General features: G+C 41.3%; 1 protein-coding gene across 7 annotated transcripts in view; it reads left to right on the top strand.

Annotated features, from left to right (window-relative positions):
* fahd2a (fumarylacetoacetate hydrolase domain containing 2A) overlaps nt 1–13,464 on the top strand; it is a 57,112-nt gene that overhangs the window by 9,947 nt on the left and 33,701 nt on the right. For 2 of the 7 annotated variants that reach the window (XM_063055286.1, XM_063055284.1), the window contains exon 2: nt 8,664–8,948. In XM_063055286.1, the coding sequence (XP_062911356.1) occupies nt 8,671–8,948 (278 nt within the window). In that variant the 5' untranslated portion in view covers nt 8,664–8,670. Of the gene's footprint in view, nt 1–7,443; nt 7,460–7,691; nt 7,708–8,663; nt 8,949–13,464 lie in introns of those variants that run through there. The other 5 variants (XM_063055285.1, XM_063055289.1, XM_063055288.1 and 2 more) reach the window with 5 other exon arrangements.

Raw genomic sequence — 13,464 nt, 5'->3', positions numbered from 1 at the left:
TGCCAGAGACACGACCACTGTGACTTTCCTCTTTTTGATCAACCCCCTACAGTAGCCAAAGTGATATACCCTGTTGTTGAGGGAGATGGCCACAGGGGTACTCTGCACTGGCCCCTTAACCCCTTTCCCCTTTCTGCCTGTCACACAGTTTCCTGTGTCCTGCACCTTGGGTGTAAATATATGTCCTATATATCACTCCTGATGTGGCTCTGTGACTCAGAAGGGAAGAGGAGAGAATAGGCACACTGTGATATTAGGGAATTCATTAGTTAGGGGAATGGACAGGCGGTACTGTGGGTGAGAACAGAATGCCCGGATGCTATGTGACCTCCTGGGTGGCCAGGGCCTGGGACATCTCCAGTCATGTCCTCAGCATTCTTAAGTGGGTGGGTGAACAGTCGAGGTCGTGGTCCATGCAGGTACCAATGACATGGGTCGGGTGAATGCTACGGCATATATCCAGTTCCAGCTCCAACTTCTTAACGGGGATTATTAGAAGCTGCAGCTGGATGCACTTCTCACAGTTGTAGTCGTCAGGGACATTGGAGGTCTCCCTGCCTTCCCACATCCCGCAGGAGGAGCGTTCAACTATCCTGCATGGCATCTCTATTGTCCTTGCAGATATAAAGAAGGGAAGGAAAAAAAATAACCTAGAGCTTTTTTTTTCTCTCTGCTTTCTGTGACTGAAGCTTCTCTCCACTGAAGCCTTGAAGAACCAAAGCCTCAAGATCACCACTCTGACTTGTCAAATCAGACGATGGCCACTGTGCTTCCCCTGCCTTCCTTTAATTTGCTCTTGTTAATCAATCTCAAATGCGGATTTGTCGCTGGTCAAAGCTCTGTTACGCTCTGACATATCTAATTCTCCTGCCTGCCCACAATAGCTGTTCATCCCCTTCACTCATTAAGAATTTATCTCTGCAATAGACTCTGTCTCCACTCATCCTTTGTAGAGGAGAGTTCCAAAGGCATGCAACCCTCTGAGAGAAAAAAATTCAATTCACATTTGTGTTAACTTTGTGATCCCTTAATGTTAAACAGTGAACCGTAATTCTAAATTCTTCCATAAAAAAAGATTCTCTCCACACCCATCCTGTCAAAAGAATTACAGGCATAGCCTGTACAAAATATAAACTGCCGGAAGGACTCGGCGGAACAAGCAGCTTAAAACAACCTCCCTCTCAATATCACAAAAACAAAGGAACTGGTTGTAGACTGCAGGAGGAATGGAGACAGGCTAGCCCCTATTGACATCAGTGGATCTGGGTTTGAGAGGGTGAACAGCGTTAAGTTCCTTGGCATAAACATCACTGAGGAGCTCACGTGGTGAAAAAGGCACAACAGCGCCTCTTTCATCTCAGACGGTTGGAAGAAGTTTGGTGAAGAAATCCTAAGAACTTTCTACAGGGGCACAACTGAGAGCATCCTGACTGGCTGCATCACAGTCTGCTATGGAACCTGTATCTCCCTCTATTGCAGGACTCTGCAGAGAGTGGTGTGGACATTCCAGCACATCTGTAGATGTGAATTTCCCACTATTCAGGACACTTACAAAGACAGGTGTATAAAAAGGGCCCAGAGGGTCATTGGGGACCTGAATCACCCCAACCACAAACTATTCCAGCTGCTACCATCTGGGAAACAGTACCACAGCATAAAAGCCGGGACGAACAGGCTCCAGGACAGCTTCTTCTACCAGACCATCAGACTGATTAACTCATGCTGACACAACTGTAGTTCTATGTTATATTGACTATCCTGTTGTACATACTATTTATTATAAATTGCACATTTAGACAGAGACATAACATAAAGATTTTTACTCTTCGTGTATATGAAGGACGTAAAGTCATATCAATTCCATTCAATTCAATATGGAAGCAAAAGAATGGTCAACATTTTGGCTTGAGATCCTGCATTGGGAGAGAGTGTCGAGGGAAGTGAGACCTAGGCTGTTAGTGACAGGGTGAAACTACATGTGGGGAGGGCGAGGTATGAGTAGTAGATGGAGCCAGGTGCAGGAAGGGTAGAGACCAAGGCTGGAAGCAGACAAGGGAGGGATGATGGAGAGATGGAATCAGGTCGGAGAGAATGATGAGTCTAGGGCAGAGAGGGATAGAAAAGGTGAACAACGGGAGAGAAAACTTGAGTGGCATGATGCAAATGGGAGAATAATACTGTGGCAGTAGTTTACCTGAAATTGCAAAATTAAAGTTCATACAATTGGGCTGTCAGCTAATAAATGGAATATAAGATTCTAGATTGCACTTGGCCTCACCATGGCAGTGGAGAAGACTGAGGATAGACAATTCAGTGTGGAAATGGAAGATGAAATTACACACTACCAGAAAATCAGGATGTCTGCTGCACATAAAGGATGGGCGCTCTGTAAAATGACGCCTAGTCTATAGGCTTGGTCTTGCCAGTGTAGAGCAAAGCACATCACAGGAAACAAATGCAGCTGACCAGGTAGGAAGGGGAATACGTGAATCTCTGACTCACTTAAAAGGACTGTGTGGTGGTGAGGAGGAATGATTAGGGACAGGTGTTGCACCGAGTTTGCGGGTGATTCCAGTGAATGGGCTGTATCTCGAATGACGGTAAGTCAGGTACAGGAAGAAAATAGCTCAGAAACGTGATGCCATGACAACCTTTCTGAATGTCAGCAAAAGAAAAGAACTGGTCAGGAAGGTGGGAGGCTGTACACATGCTTCCGTCATTGTAGTGTATTTAATATGTCAGTAATACTTGAGTAATGTAAATATATTTGATTAAGCATTCTTACTTTGTTCACATAATTTGTTATGGGTTATATGTAAAAGCACGTGAATGGCATACGTTATTACCTCACCACGTCATGTGAGCGCCTCACTAAAGGAGTAAAATGAAGTACACGAATATCCCCGGCTCCCATGGTTTCTTTCGATTCTTTTCTGGAGCTACAGAACATAACAGTCTTCATCAACAGTGCTGAAATTTTTATCAATGCACCATAGAAAGCATCCTATCTGAATGCATTGGAGCTCTGCGTATGACTGCAAAAAACTGCACATCACAGAAATCAGTCTTCCCTCCATGGACTCTGTTACACTTCTTGCTGCTTCAGTAAAGCAGCCAGACCCCACCCACCTCAGACATTCTCTTTTCTTCCCACTCCTATTGAGCGGAAGATACAAAAGCCTGAAAGCACGTACCACTTGTCTCTATGACAGCTTCTATCCCTCTGTTACAAGACCAGTAAATGGTTCCCCACTTTGATAAACTCGACTCTTGACACCACAGTCTACTTCATTATCGTTTTTCATCTTATTGTCTACCTGCACTTTTTCTGAAGTTGTTACATTTTACTCTGCATTCTGTTAATTGTTTAACTATGTATTACTTCAATACACTGTGTAATGAATTGATCTGTATGAACAATAATGAAAAACAAGTTTTTCACTGTTACCTCGGTACAATTGACAGTAATATACCAATTCCAATTCCATTTTAAGTTGCAAGGGTAAGTACAATGGCTCACAGAGGGGTGGGTGGGAAGAAAGAAGGTACTGCCTTTCCTCATAACACTATCACCCATTCTCTGAATTGCTTCCATCCCATAACATCCCTCCTTAAGTCCCACCTTACCAATACCCTACATTATAGAAACATAACGTCCCTACTTTTATATTCTATTCCCCAGCAATGAAGAAGAATTTTTTTTAGTTTTCTTATTATGTGCATACTGGAACATTCAGATCAGTGCTACAGAGTTTTTCCACATTTAGACACACCCTTTGTTTTAATCTTTCCTGCCAAAATGGACAATTTCACATTTTCTCACACTGCATTTCATTCGGCAGGTTTTTGCTCACTCACAGTCATGTCTCTTCCACCACAAGCTTTAATTTTCCACAATAACAGGATACAGTACTTCATCACATCCCTTCTGGAAATTTGTCATGCATAACATGTTACTTCTTAACTTCAATTAATTTCTCAAATAATAATTTTCCTTCCACAAACTATGTTTGCATTGCCTGATTAACTTAAAGTTTCTAAGTGTCCTGTAATACTGTATATAATAGTATAACATTTTTCCATGTGAGATTTTCCTATTGGTAATGTATTGGTTCATTATTGTCACATGTACCGAGAAACTATGAAAGACTTGTTTGCTTGCCATCCAGGTGGATCATGCTACAGTATATATAAGTACATCAAGTAGAAAAAGGGAAAACAGAATGTAGACAAAGGTGTAGCAGCTACAGAAAAAGTGCAGTGCAGGTGAACAAATAAATTGCAAGGGCCATGCCAAAGTAGGCCAGGAATCTAAGAGTTCATCTTATGCTAATTCTTTCAGTTTTAGAATTGAGATTTAATAGAGTGGAACAGTTATAATGAATAGTGAATCTGCTGAATCTAGCTTACAAGGACTCATGATGCTGCAGTGCCACATCTCGTGCTTCTCAGCTACATCATCTGAAAATGCAGCTTCATCACTCATACTGGCAACACTTAGGGCCAACTTTTCACCAATCTGTACTCTACCTCTAATTCTCCTTCATCTTGTTAAGCCTATTCTGGATCAACAGAACTTCTTCCAGGTTAATATTGGGACGAAAGTCATTGTCTTTGATCCTTTCATATAGGGGTTGGTGCATCCATGTCACCTTTTGGTTCTGCCTTTGTAATATTGCATTCTTCATTTCCATTATGCATTTACTCGAGACTTTTTCAATCCAGTCCTTCATCACATTCTACCATTGTAGGTACTGTTAAAGCTAATTTCAACCTGTGACTTGTTACTTATTAGGAGTGTCAGTGACTCATTGGGTTTTTAAAATGTGACCAGTTTAGCCTGACATTGTTTCTTAAAGATAACCAAAATTCCATACAATTTTATCTTGTCTTGGTAATCCCTTTATTTTGTTTTTGTTGATCGTTACTATCACTTACATTGAATTATAACAAATGGAATGTGATCGTTCAAATTCTAACCAGGTTGTGGACAAATCACTTTTTGCATTTCTTCTTTAAAATTTTTTATAGGCTTCATCATGTGGAAAGATTTTCTCTAAGTTTACCCTATCAGACATGTAGATCATGCAGGAGTTTTAAGGTGTGAAATAGTTTTTAGAACATCGAACGTAGTACAGTACAACACAGAAACAGTCCCTGTGGCTCATAATATTGTGCTGAACCAACTGAAATCTTTATACTTTAATTCTGGGCTTAATTTTCTCTCTAGCAAAGTTAAAGTCAGGTTTATCACTGTAGAATTTCCGTGTATTTCTCCAGTTTAGTTAAAAATGTCAAGTTATAACTATCTCATGTGATTTCAAAGAAAGTGTACATCAGAAAGAGTTCACCCATCCTATTGCCACTTTAACTTTGGTACTACTTCGGATGATTGTGTTTTGATATGATTCCTTTGTTCTTTCTCTATTGTTTAAAAAATCTATGGGTGCTAATACTTATATAAGCTTTTTCAAGTTATATTACATACTATAATTCAGTTCCTACAATTTTATAGGAATCTCTCTTGTAAGCTACTCAATATGAAACAGTTTCTCCAGACTTCCATGTTTCCTCCCAGGTAAAATTTGTGAATCTCTTGCCACTAATTCACCAATTAATAAAAATGATGTTGGCAAAATATAGGCAACAAAAATCTTTTATGAGAGAGATGCAGATAAATTGGGAAAATTTGGATGGTGCGGGATCCCAAGAGATGTAATTTGTAGAATACCTACGAGATGGCTTTTTAGAGCATCTTGTGTTTGAGCCCACTAGGGAAAATGCAGTTCTGGATTGGGTGTTGTATAATGAACCAGATTTGATTAGGGAGCTTAAGGTAAAGGAATCCTTAGGAGACAGTTTGAGGGGAAGAAGTTGTAGTCAGATGTATGAGTTTTACAGTGGAATAAAGGGAATTAGACGCATGAGAGAGAAGCAGGCCAAAGTTAATTGGAAGAGGACACCTGCAGAGATGTTGGCGGAACAGCAACAACTGTAGTTTCTGGGAGCAATTCATAAGGCATAGGATAAATACATCCCAAAGAAGAAGAAGAAAAATGGAGAATGAAGCAACCATAGCTAACAAGGGAAGTCAGAGACAGCATAAAAGCAAAAGAGAGGGCACAGAAAACAGCAAAAAAATAATTGGAAGTTAGAAGATTGGGAAGCTTTTAAAAACCAACAGAAGGCAACTTAAAAAGCCATGAGAGGAGTAAAGATGAAATATGAAGGTAAGCTAGTCAATAATATGAAAGAGGATACCAAAAGTTTTTTTTTAGATATAGAAAGAGTAAAGGAGAGGCAAGAGCAGCTATGGGACTGATGGAAAATAACCTTGAGAAGTAGTAATGGGGGACAAAGAAATGACGGACAAACTTAATAAGTATTTTGCATCAGTCTTCACTGTGGAAGACTCCAGCAGTATGCCAGAAATTCGAGTGTCAGGGGGCAGAAGTGAGTGTAGTTGCTATTACTAAGGAGATAGTGCTGGGGAAGCTGAAAGGTCTGAAGGTCTGAAAGTTATCTGGACCAGATGGACTACACCCCAGGGTTTTGAAAGAGGTGGCTGAAGAGATTGTGGAGGCATTAGTAGTGATCTTTCCGAAATCACTAGTTTCTGGAATGGTTCATGAGAACAGAATAATTGCAAATGTGACTCCATTCTTTAAGAAGAGAGAGAGGAAAAGGAAACGAAATTGCTGGAGAGTTAGCCTGACTTCAGTGGTTGGGAAGATGTTGGAGTCCATTAGTAGGGATAAGGTTTCGGAGTACTTAGAGGTATATAATAAAATAAAGCGAAGTTAGCATGGTTTCCTTTAGGGGAAATCTTGCCTGGCAAATCTGTTGGACTTTGAGGAAATAACAAGCAGGATAGACAAAGGAATGTTAGTGGATGTTGTGTAGATGGATTTTCAGAAAGCCTTTGGCAAGGTGCCGTGCGTGAGGCTACTTGACAAGGTTATAGCCCATGGTGTCACAGGAAAGATACTGGCATAGGTAGAAGACTGGCTGACTGGCAGAAAGCAAAGAGTGGGAAGGAGGGGGCCTTCATGCAAGATTCCCTGAAGGTTAACTTGCAGGTTGAGTCAGTGGTAAGGAAAACAAATGCAAAGTTGACATTCATTTGAAGAGGACTAGAATATAAAAGCAAGGATGTTAGGCTTTATAAGGCATTGGCAGTACCACACTTGGAGTATTATGAGCAGTTTTGGGCCCCTTATCTAAGTAAAGATATGCTTTCATTGGAGAGAGTCCAGAAGAGGTTCTCGAGATTGATTCTGGGAATGAAAGGGTTAACATATGCGGTGTGTTTGATGGCTCTGTCCCTGTACTTACTGATATTTAGAGGAATGAGGTTGGATCTCATTGAAACCAATCAATTATTGAAAGGCATAGATAGAGTGGATGTGGAGAGGATGTCTCCTTTAGTGGGGGAGTCTAAAACCAGAGTCAGAATCAGGTTTGTTATCACCGGCATGTGACGTGAAAATTGTTAACTTAGCTGCAGCAGTTCAATGCAATACATGATCTAACAGAGAGAAACAAAGTAAATCAATTACGTATATTGAATAGATTTTTTTAAACGTGCGAAAACAGAAATACAGTATTTTTTTAAAGTGAGGTAGTGTCCAAAGCTTCAATGAGAGCACAGCCTCAGAATAGAGGGTATTTACAACAGAGATGAGGAGGAATTTCTTTAGTCAGAGGGTAATGAATCTGTGGAATTTGTTGACACAGACGGCTGTGGAGGTCTTGTCATTGGGTAGATTTAAAGCCGAGGTTGATAGGCTCTTGATTAGTAAGGGTGTCAAAGGTTATGGGGAGAAGGCAGGAGAATGGGGTTGAGAGAAATAATAAACCAGCCATGATTTGGAGCAGACTTGATAGTCTGAATGGCCTAATTCTGTTTCTATCTCTAAAAGGAGTACACAGAAGGTTAAAGTTTCAGAGCGGAACTCCTGAGCATTGTCCTGTCCCTCAGTGAGGCTCTGTGTATTTCTGTGAGTGAGAGAGAGAGACCCATCCATCAATGAGGGTCAGTATGTTTGTGTGGGATCTGTGAGGGTTATGGGGATATAGAACTGATGGAATTTGAGAGCTGGCATGGACTTGATGGGCCAATAGTCTACTTGCATACATGCCATGGAGAAATATGAACATCAAAAATTTACATTGAGGGAAGTGTGTAAGTGGAACTTTTTAGTATTTAGGTTTGGATGAGCTGAAATTTAAAATGTGGAGCTTCAGAGTACAGTTAAACTTGGATTAGAATAGTTAAGAAACTGATAAAATGTATTATCAGCAGATAAACTGAAGTAATTGTGAAAACAATTTGTGTTATTAAAAGCAGGTAGCTTAAGCAAAGGCAGAAAATGGTGTTGAAAGCTTCATGTGAAGTAGATAAATAAAAGTTCATGGAAAATACATCTCAGTATGAAGCTCCCTGTGGAATTTCTTCAGTATTCAAACATGATTTCTGGTTAATAATAAACTCCGTAATTCAAGCAAACTTTTACAGTATTCTCTCCATAGCTGCAATATTTTTTCAACTGCTTGATCTAGGGTTGCTACTAAATTTCAATCTTAATAAGTTTAACATATGTTTGTGAAATAATATGTTTTTTTATGAAGATCAAACAAGTTAACTAAATTACTATATTCAGTGTTATAATGCAGGTTGTCACTAAAACAACTGCAATTCTCCGTTTGGCCCGAACCAGGCTGTGGAACCTTTGTCCTCTCCAAGTGAGGCATCTGTCAGAATCCAAGGGCTGCAAGATGAGACTTGTCCAGTTCCTGACTGTTGGTGATCGAAGTGGAATGAGAGTGGGAGTGCAGGAGAGGGTCGGAGGAAATGTAATTGACCTGAATTTATTTGATAATTCCCTTCCCAGAAATATGAAGGAGTTTTTGGAAAAGGGAGACATTGCCATGGAAACAGCAAGAAGGTATTTGCTCATTCTGTTCACTGCTTATTAGAGGGTGAAAACTAGATATAATTTTCAGTAATGTAACAAAACCAATGTCAGAAAAGTACACGCACCTCTTACCATAAACCATTAATTATAGTAGAATTAGGCCATTTGGCCTATTGAGTCTGCTCCTCCTTTCAATCTTCTCTGATTTTTTTTTCAACTTCATTCTCCTGCTTTCTCCCAGTAACTCTTGCCAATCAACCTCTGCCATAAATACACCCAATGTCTTGGCCTCCACAGAGGTGGCAATGAATTCTACAAATTCACCACCCTCAGGCTAAAGAAATTCTTCCTCAAATCATGAGGAAATCCACATGGCCATGGAGAGAATGTACAAACTTCTAACAGACTTTACAAACTTTGTTGGATCTCCTTGCACAAAAACTCTAAGGAAAATGCAGGATCAGCTCCAGCCACTCTACAAGGCATCCGATTGCATAAATCAGGAGGCACTGTGGAGCACATTCCTCAAATTTAGTTACTTATCTCCAAGTTACGTTTGCTCCATGATCCTCCCAGCAGGTCTATAACCGATCTGATCTCAGTGATGACTGGTGTCAAACATAGATGTGTCGTTACCCCAGTGATCTTCTCAATCTTTCTCGCTGCATGTTGCACCTCAGTGACAAACAGATCTGATCTTCAGAACTAATGAAACTGTTCAACCTGTGAGGACCACACTCCAGAACCCAAGCCCCAGCAGTTGAGTTGCAGCTTGCAGCTGATACTTGTGCTTGTGCACACTCGGATGGCGAGCTCCAAGATAAAATCAACCCTCTCATCAAAGCATACAAGAAGATGGGCCTTACACTCTACATCTACAAGTCCTTGGTTCCTTACCAACTTGGTCCACTGCCTGGTCACTACTGCAGGGAGTTCAGTAGTCTTATGGCCTGGGGGAAGAAGATATGTCCCATCCTAACAGTTTTTGTCCTGGTGCTACAGTACCTACTGCCTGATGGTAGGGGGTCAAAGAGGTTGTTGGATGGATGGGAGGGATCATTGACAATGCCAAGGTCCCTGCATACATGCTGCTTCTGATAAATATCTTTAATGGGTGGAAGAGAGACCCCAACAATCCCCCCAGCGGTTCACACAATCCTTCGTGGGGACTTGTGGTCAGATGCCTTGCATTTCCAATACCAGAAGGTGATGTAGCTGGTCAGGACACTCTTGATGGTGTTGCTGTAAAAATTGGTTAAAATGGGGTAGGGGAGCCTCACTCAACTCAATCTCCTCAGAAGTGGAGACATTCCTGTGCTTTCTTGACCAAAGAAATGGTGTTGAGGGACCAGGTGAGACCGTCTGTTATGTGCACTCCCAGAAACTTGGTGCTAACTCTCTCCACAGAGGAGCCACGTACCTGCAATGAGAAATGTTCAATCTGCACCTTCCTAAGTTGCACAGTTGTTTCTTTGGTGTTGTCCACGTAACAGTCAAGAATGGTGCTTGCACCATTCTACCGGACGTTCTACCTCCTCTCTGTATGCCATCTCATCATTGTTGTTGGTGAGGCCAACCACTGTTGTGTTATCATTGAACAATTTGAATTGGATCTAGCAGTGCAGTCATGCGTCAGCGGCATGAACAGCAGTGGGCTGAGCATGCAGCTCTGGGGAGCATCGGTGCTCATTGTGATGGAGCTAGAGATGTTTCTGCCAACAGGGACTGACTGGCCTTTCTATCAAGAAATCCAGGATCCAGTTACAGAGAGAAGTGTTGAGATCCAACGAGGACAGCTTACCCACCAGCTTCTGGGGGATGATTATATTAAATTCTGAGCTTAGGTCAGTAAGCTGTATCCTGGCATATAACAAACATTCTAGAGTGGAACATATCCACCAAATCAGAATCAGAATTGTGTTTACTATCACAAACATATGCCATGAAATTGTTTTTAGGTAGTAGTACAGTACAAGGCATAAAAGTTACTGTAAGTTACAAAATCAATAAATAATGCAAAGAACAAATGACGATGTATTCATAAGTTCATGGACTGTTCAGAAATCTGATGGCATAGAGGAAGAAACTGTTCTTAAAAGGTTGTTTGTGGGTCTTTCCTGATGGTAGTTATGAGGACAGGGCATGATGGTGAGGGTCTTTGGTGATGGATATACCCCTCTCGGTGATGACTTTGATAGTGCAGATGGTTGTGCCCGTGATGGAACTGGTTGAGACTACAACTTTCTGAAGCTTCTTGTAATCCTATGCTTTGGAAACTCCATACCAGATTGTGAATCATTCCATTCAGAATGCTCTCCACCATACATCTGTTATATCTGTAGGAATTTGCTATAGTCTTTGGTGACATACTAAATGTCGAACTTCTAATGACACTACCTCACCTTTTTTTGCTTTTTTAATATCCTAGTTTAATTCATATACATATTTATTATTGTAATTTATAGTTTTTTTATTATTATGCATTGTAATGTGCAAAATAACAAATGTCACAACATATGCCAGTGATATTAAACCTGATTCTGATTTTGAAGTGGAGCCACTAGCATGCCTTCTCCGAGATTATAAACACTATTCATCTGCCTGGCCCATCAGCCACATCCTAACCCAAATGAGGAAAAGTTATTGGTCTGCTCAGAACCCAAAAAACTCAGAGAGTCATAGACTGGTACAGCCTGGAAATATTCCTTCTTCCCACCATGCCCATGCCATCCATTATACATGTCCTAGCTAATCCTATTTATCCGGAGCAGGTCCATAGATTTCAATGGCTGAGGATTGATATTTGTTGAGATGTTTTTTAAATATCATGAGAATATCTTTCTCTTAAGGTAACATGTTGCATACTCCAACCACCTTTTATAAGAAAAAAATACTGCTCAGGTCCCCTCTAAACCTCCTGCCTCTTGTGATAAACATACATGCTCACCACATGTACGAGATTTTTACCATCTGCCCTCTGTATCCTTCTCACAATTTTATATTACTTCAATCAACTGCTGCACTCTATGCCTCAATCAGATCATCCCTTAGCCTTCTTCACTCCAGGGAAAACAAGCCCAACCTATTCAGTCTCTTCTATCGCTCCAATCAGCTAAACATCCTGCAAATCTCCTGTGCGCCCCCTGCACCCCCTAATGCAGTCACATCCTTTTTATAGTGTGGAGAACAGAAGCAAGTCATCCTCAATTTCAGTACACTGGAGAAAAAGAGTTTTCTATGGCAACCTTCATAGTTGGCTGTTTGAGTTCAGACTTTCTAAATGATAATGTGGGCTAGGGGTCTGCAGGCAGCAACATGATCTTAGAACCTCAACTATAATGGCTGTATGAAATTAGTGCAACAAGTCTGCACTAGCCTGAAACCCCTGTTAGCTTTCCCTTACACTCCAGTGGAAGTAGATGACAGTTACTAGCAAACCTGGAGATATTTGATTCATGCTGATATATATAGCTTCCCAGCACTGACACAGTCGATTTGATGAGAACGAAATTCACTAAAAGAAATACGAAGGAAATAACAAATGATTTAGATGACACATTTCATTTGTCATTACTCATTCCAGTGGTTCCTTAAGGTTGTTATAGCTGGGGTGCAGGGGGAGGGTGTGGAATTGTGGGGGTAAGCTCCCAGTACCTATTAAATACTTCCAATGTTGTGCAAATCATATAGCCTCTAACAGCTAAGTCCAGCTCCTGACCCACACGTGTGACGTGGTTACTAAGTCCGTGCAACAGCTTCTACTGACCGGAGAACGGGCAGAGGCGGGTTACTAGCGCCTTAAAACCAATCATTTCAGGCAAATGGGGTTCATCAGCCTTGGTTGCCAACTCATCTAGAAGAAAGAAAACTCTGATCTCAAACCTCCACTGCTTTGCAGCTAGCTATACCCACACATGGGGAAGGCTTCTGGAGTAAACTTCGAGGATGAGTCCAGAACTGGAGTCCCTAAGGCAGTTCTGCATTGAGTTCAACACTGACTGGCAACTCCTGCAATGCCCAATGCCACTGGTGACAAACTGTATCAGTCTCTTTGTTCCTTTGGATTCATCAGCTGCGTGGAGAGGGGGAGCCTGCTACAGGAGCAACAGCTCGCTCTCCATATTGTACTGCCCTGGCTTGCATATCACATAGACTCATGGGATGCAACATCCATGGTCAACCGGACCAACAGAGGGCCTCAGCTCATTCTAGGTACACACGTTCCTGCTTCATATATCCTGTGAAACCTCGCTGGTTTCCTTGGCTGCGTAAATCTAGGGAACACACACTCTAGTCCCGCTGAACCCGTGAGATTGAGATGGCTCTCCCTCCCCAAACCCCAGTATGTGTGGATGCTGTGTAATCTGCTGCCCTGTTACCAATTTCCCTCGGGATCAATAAAGTATGACTATGACTATGTTACAACTCGGTGTCAAAAATAACAGACAGCACACTGCATACGATTGAAGGAATTGTATTTATGAATCTTAACTAAAGGGTTAGTAGAGTAAAGTAAAAAAAACAAAAGGGGCCCACTATAATTAAA

This window comes from Mobula hypostoma, chromosome 8, assembly GCF_963921235.1.
Source record: "Mobula hypostoma chromosome 8, sMobHyp1.1, whole genome shotgun sequence".
NCBI classification, from domain to species: domain Eukaryota; kingdom Metazoa; phylum Chordata; class Chondrichthyes; order Myliobatiformes; family Myliobatidae; genus Mobula; species Mobula hypostoma.
Note: the sequence above shows the minus strand (reverse complement) of the source record. Positions and strands in the feature narration are given on the sequence as shown.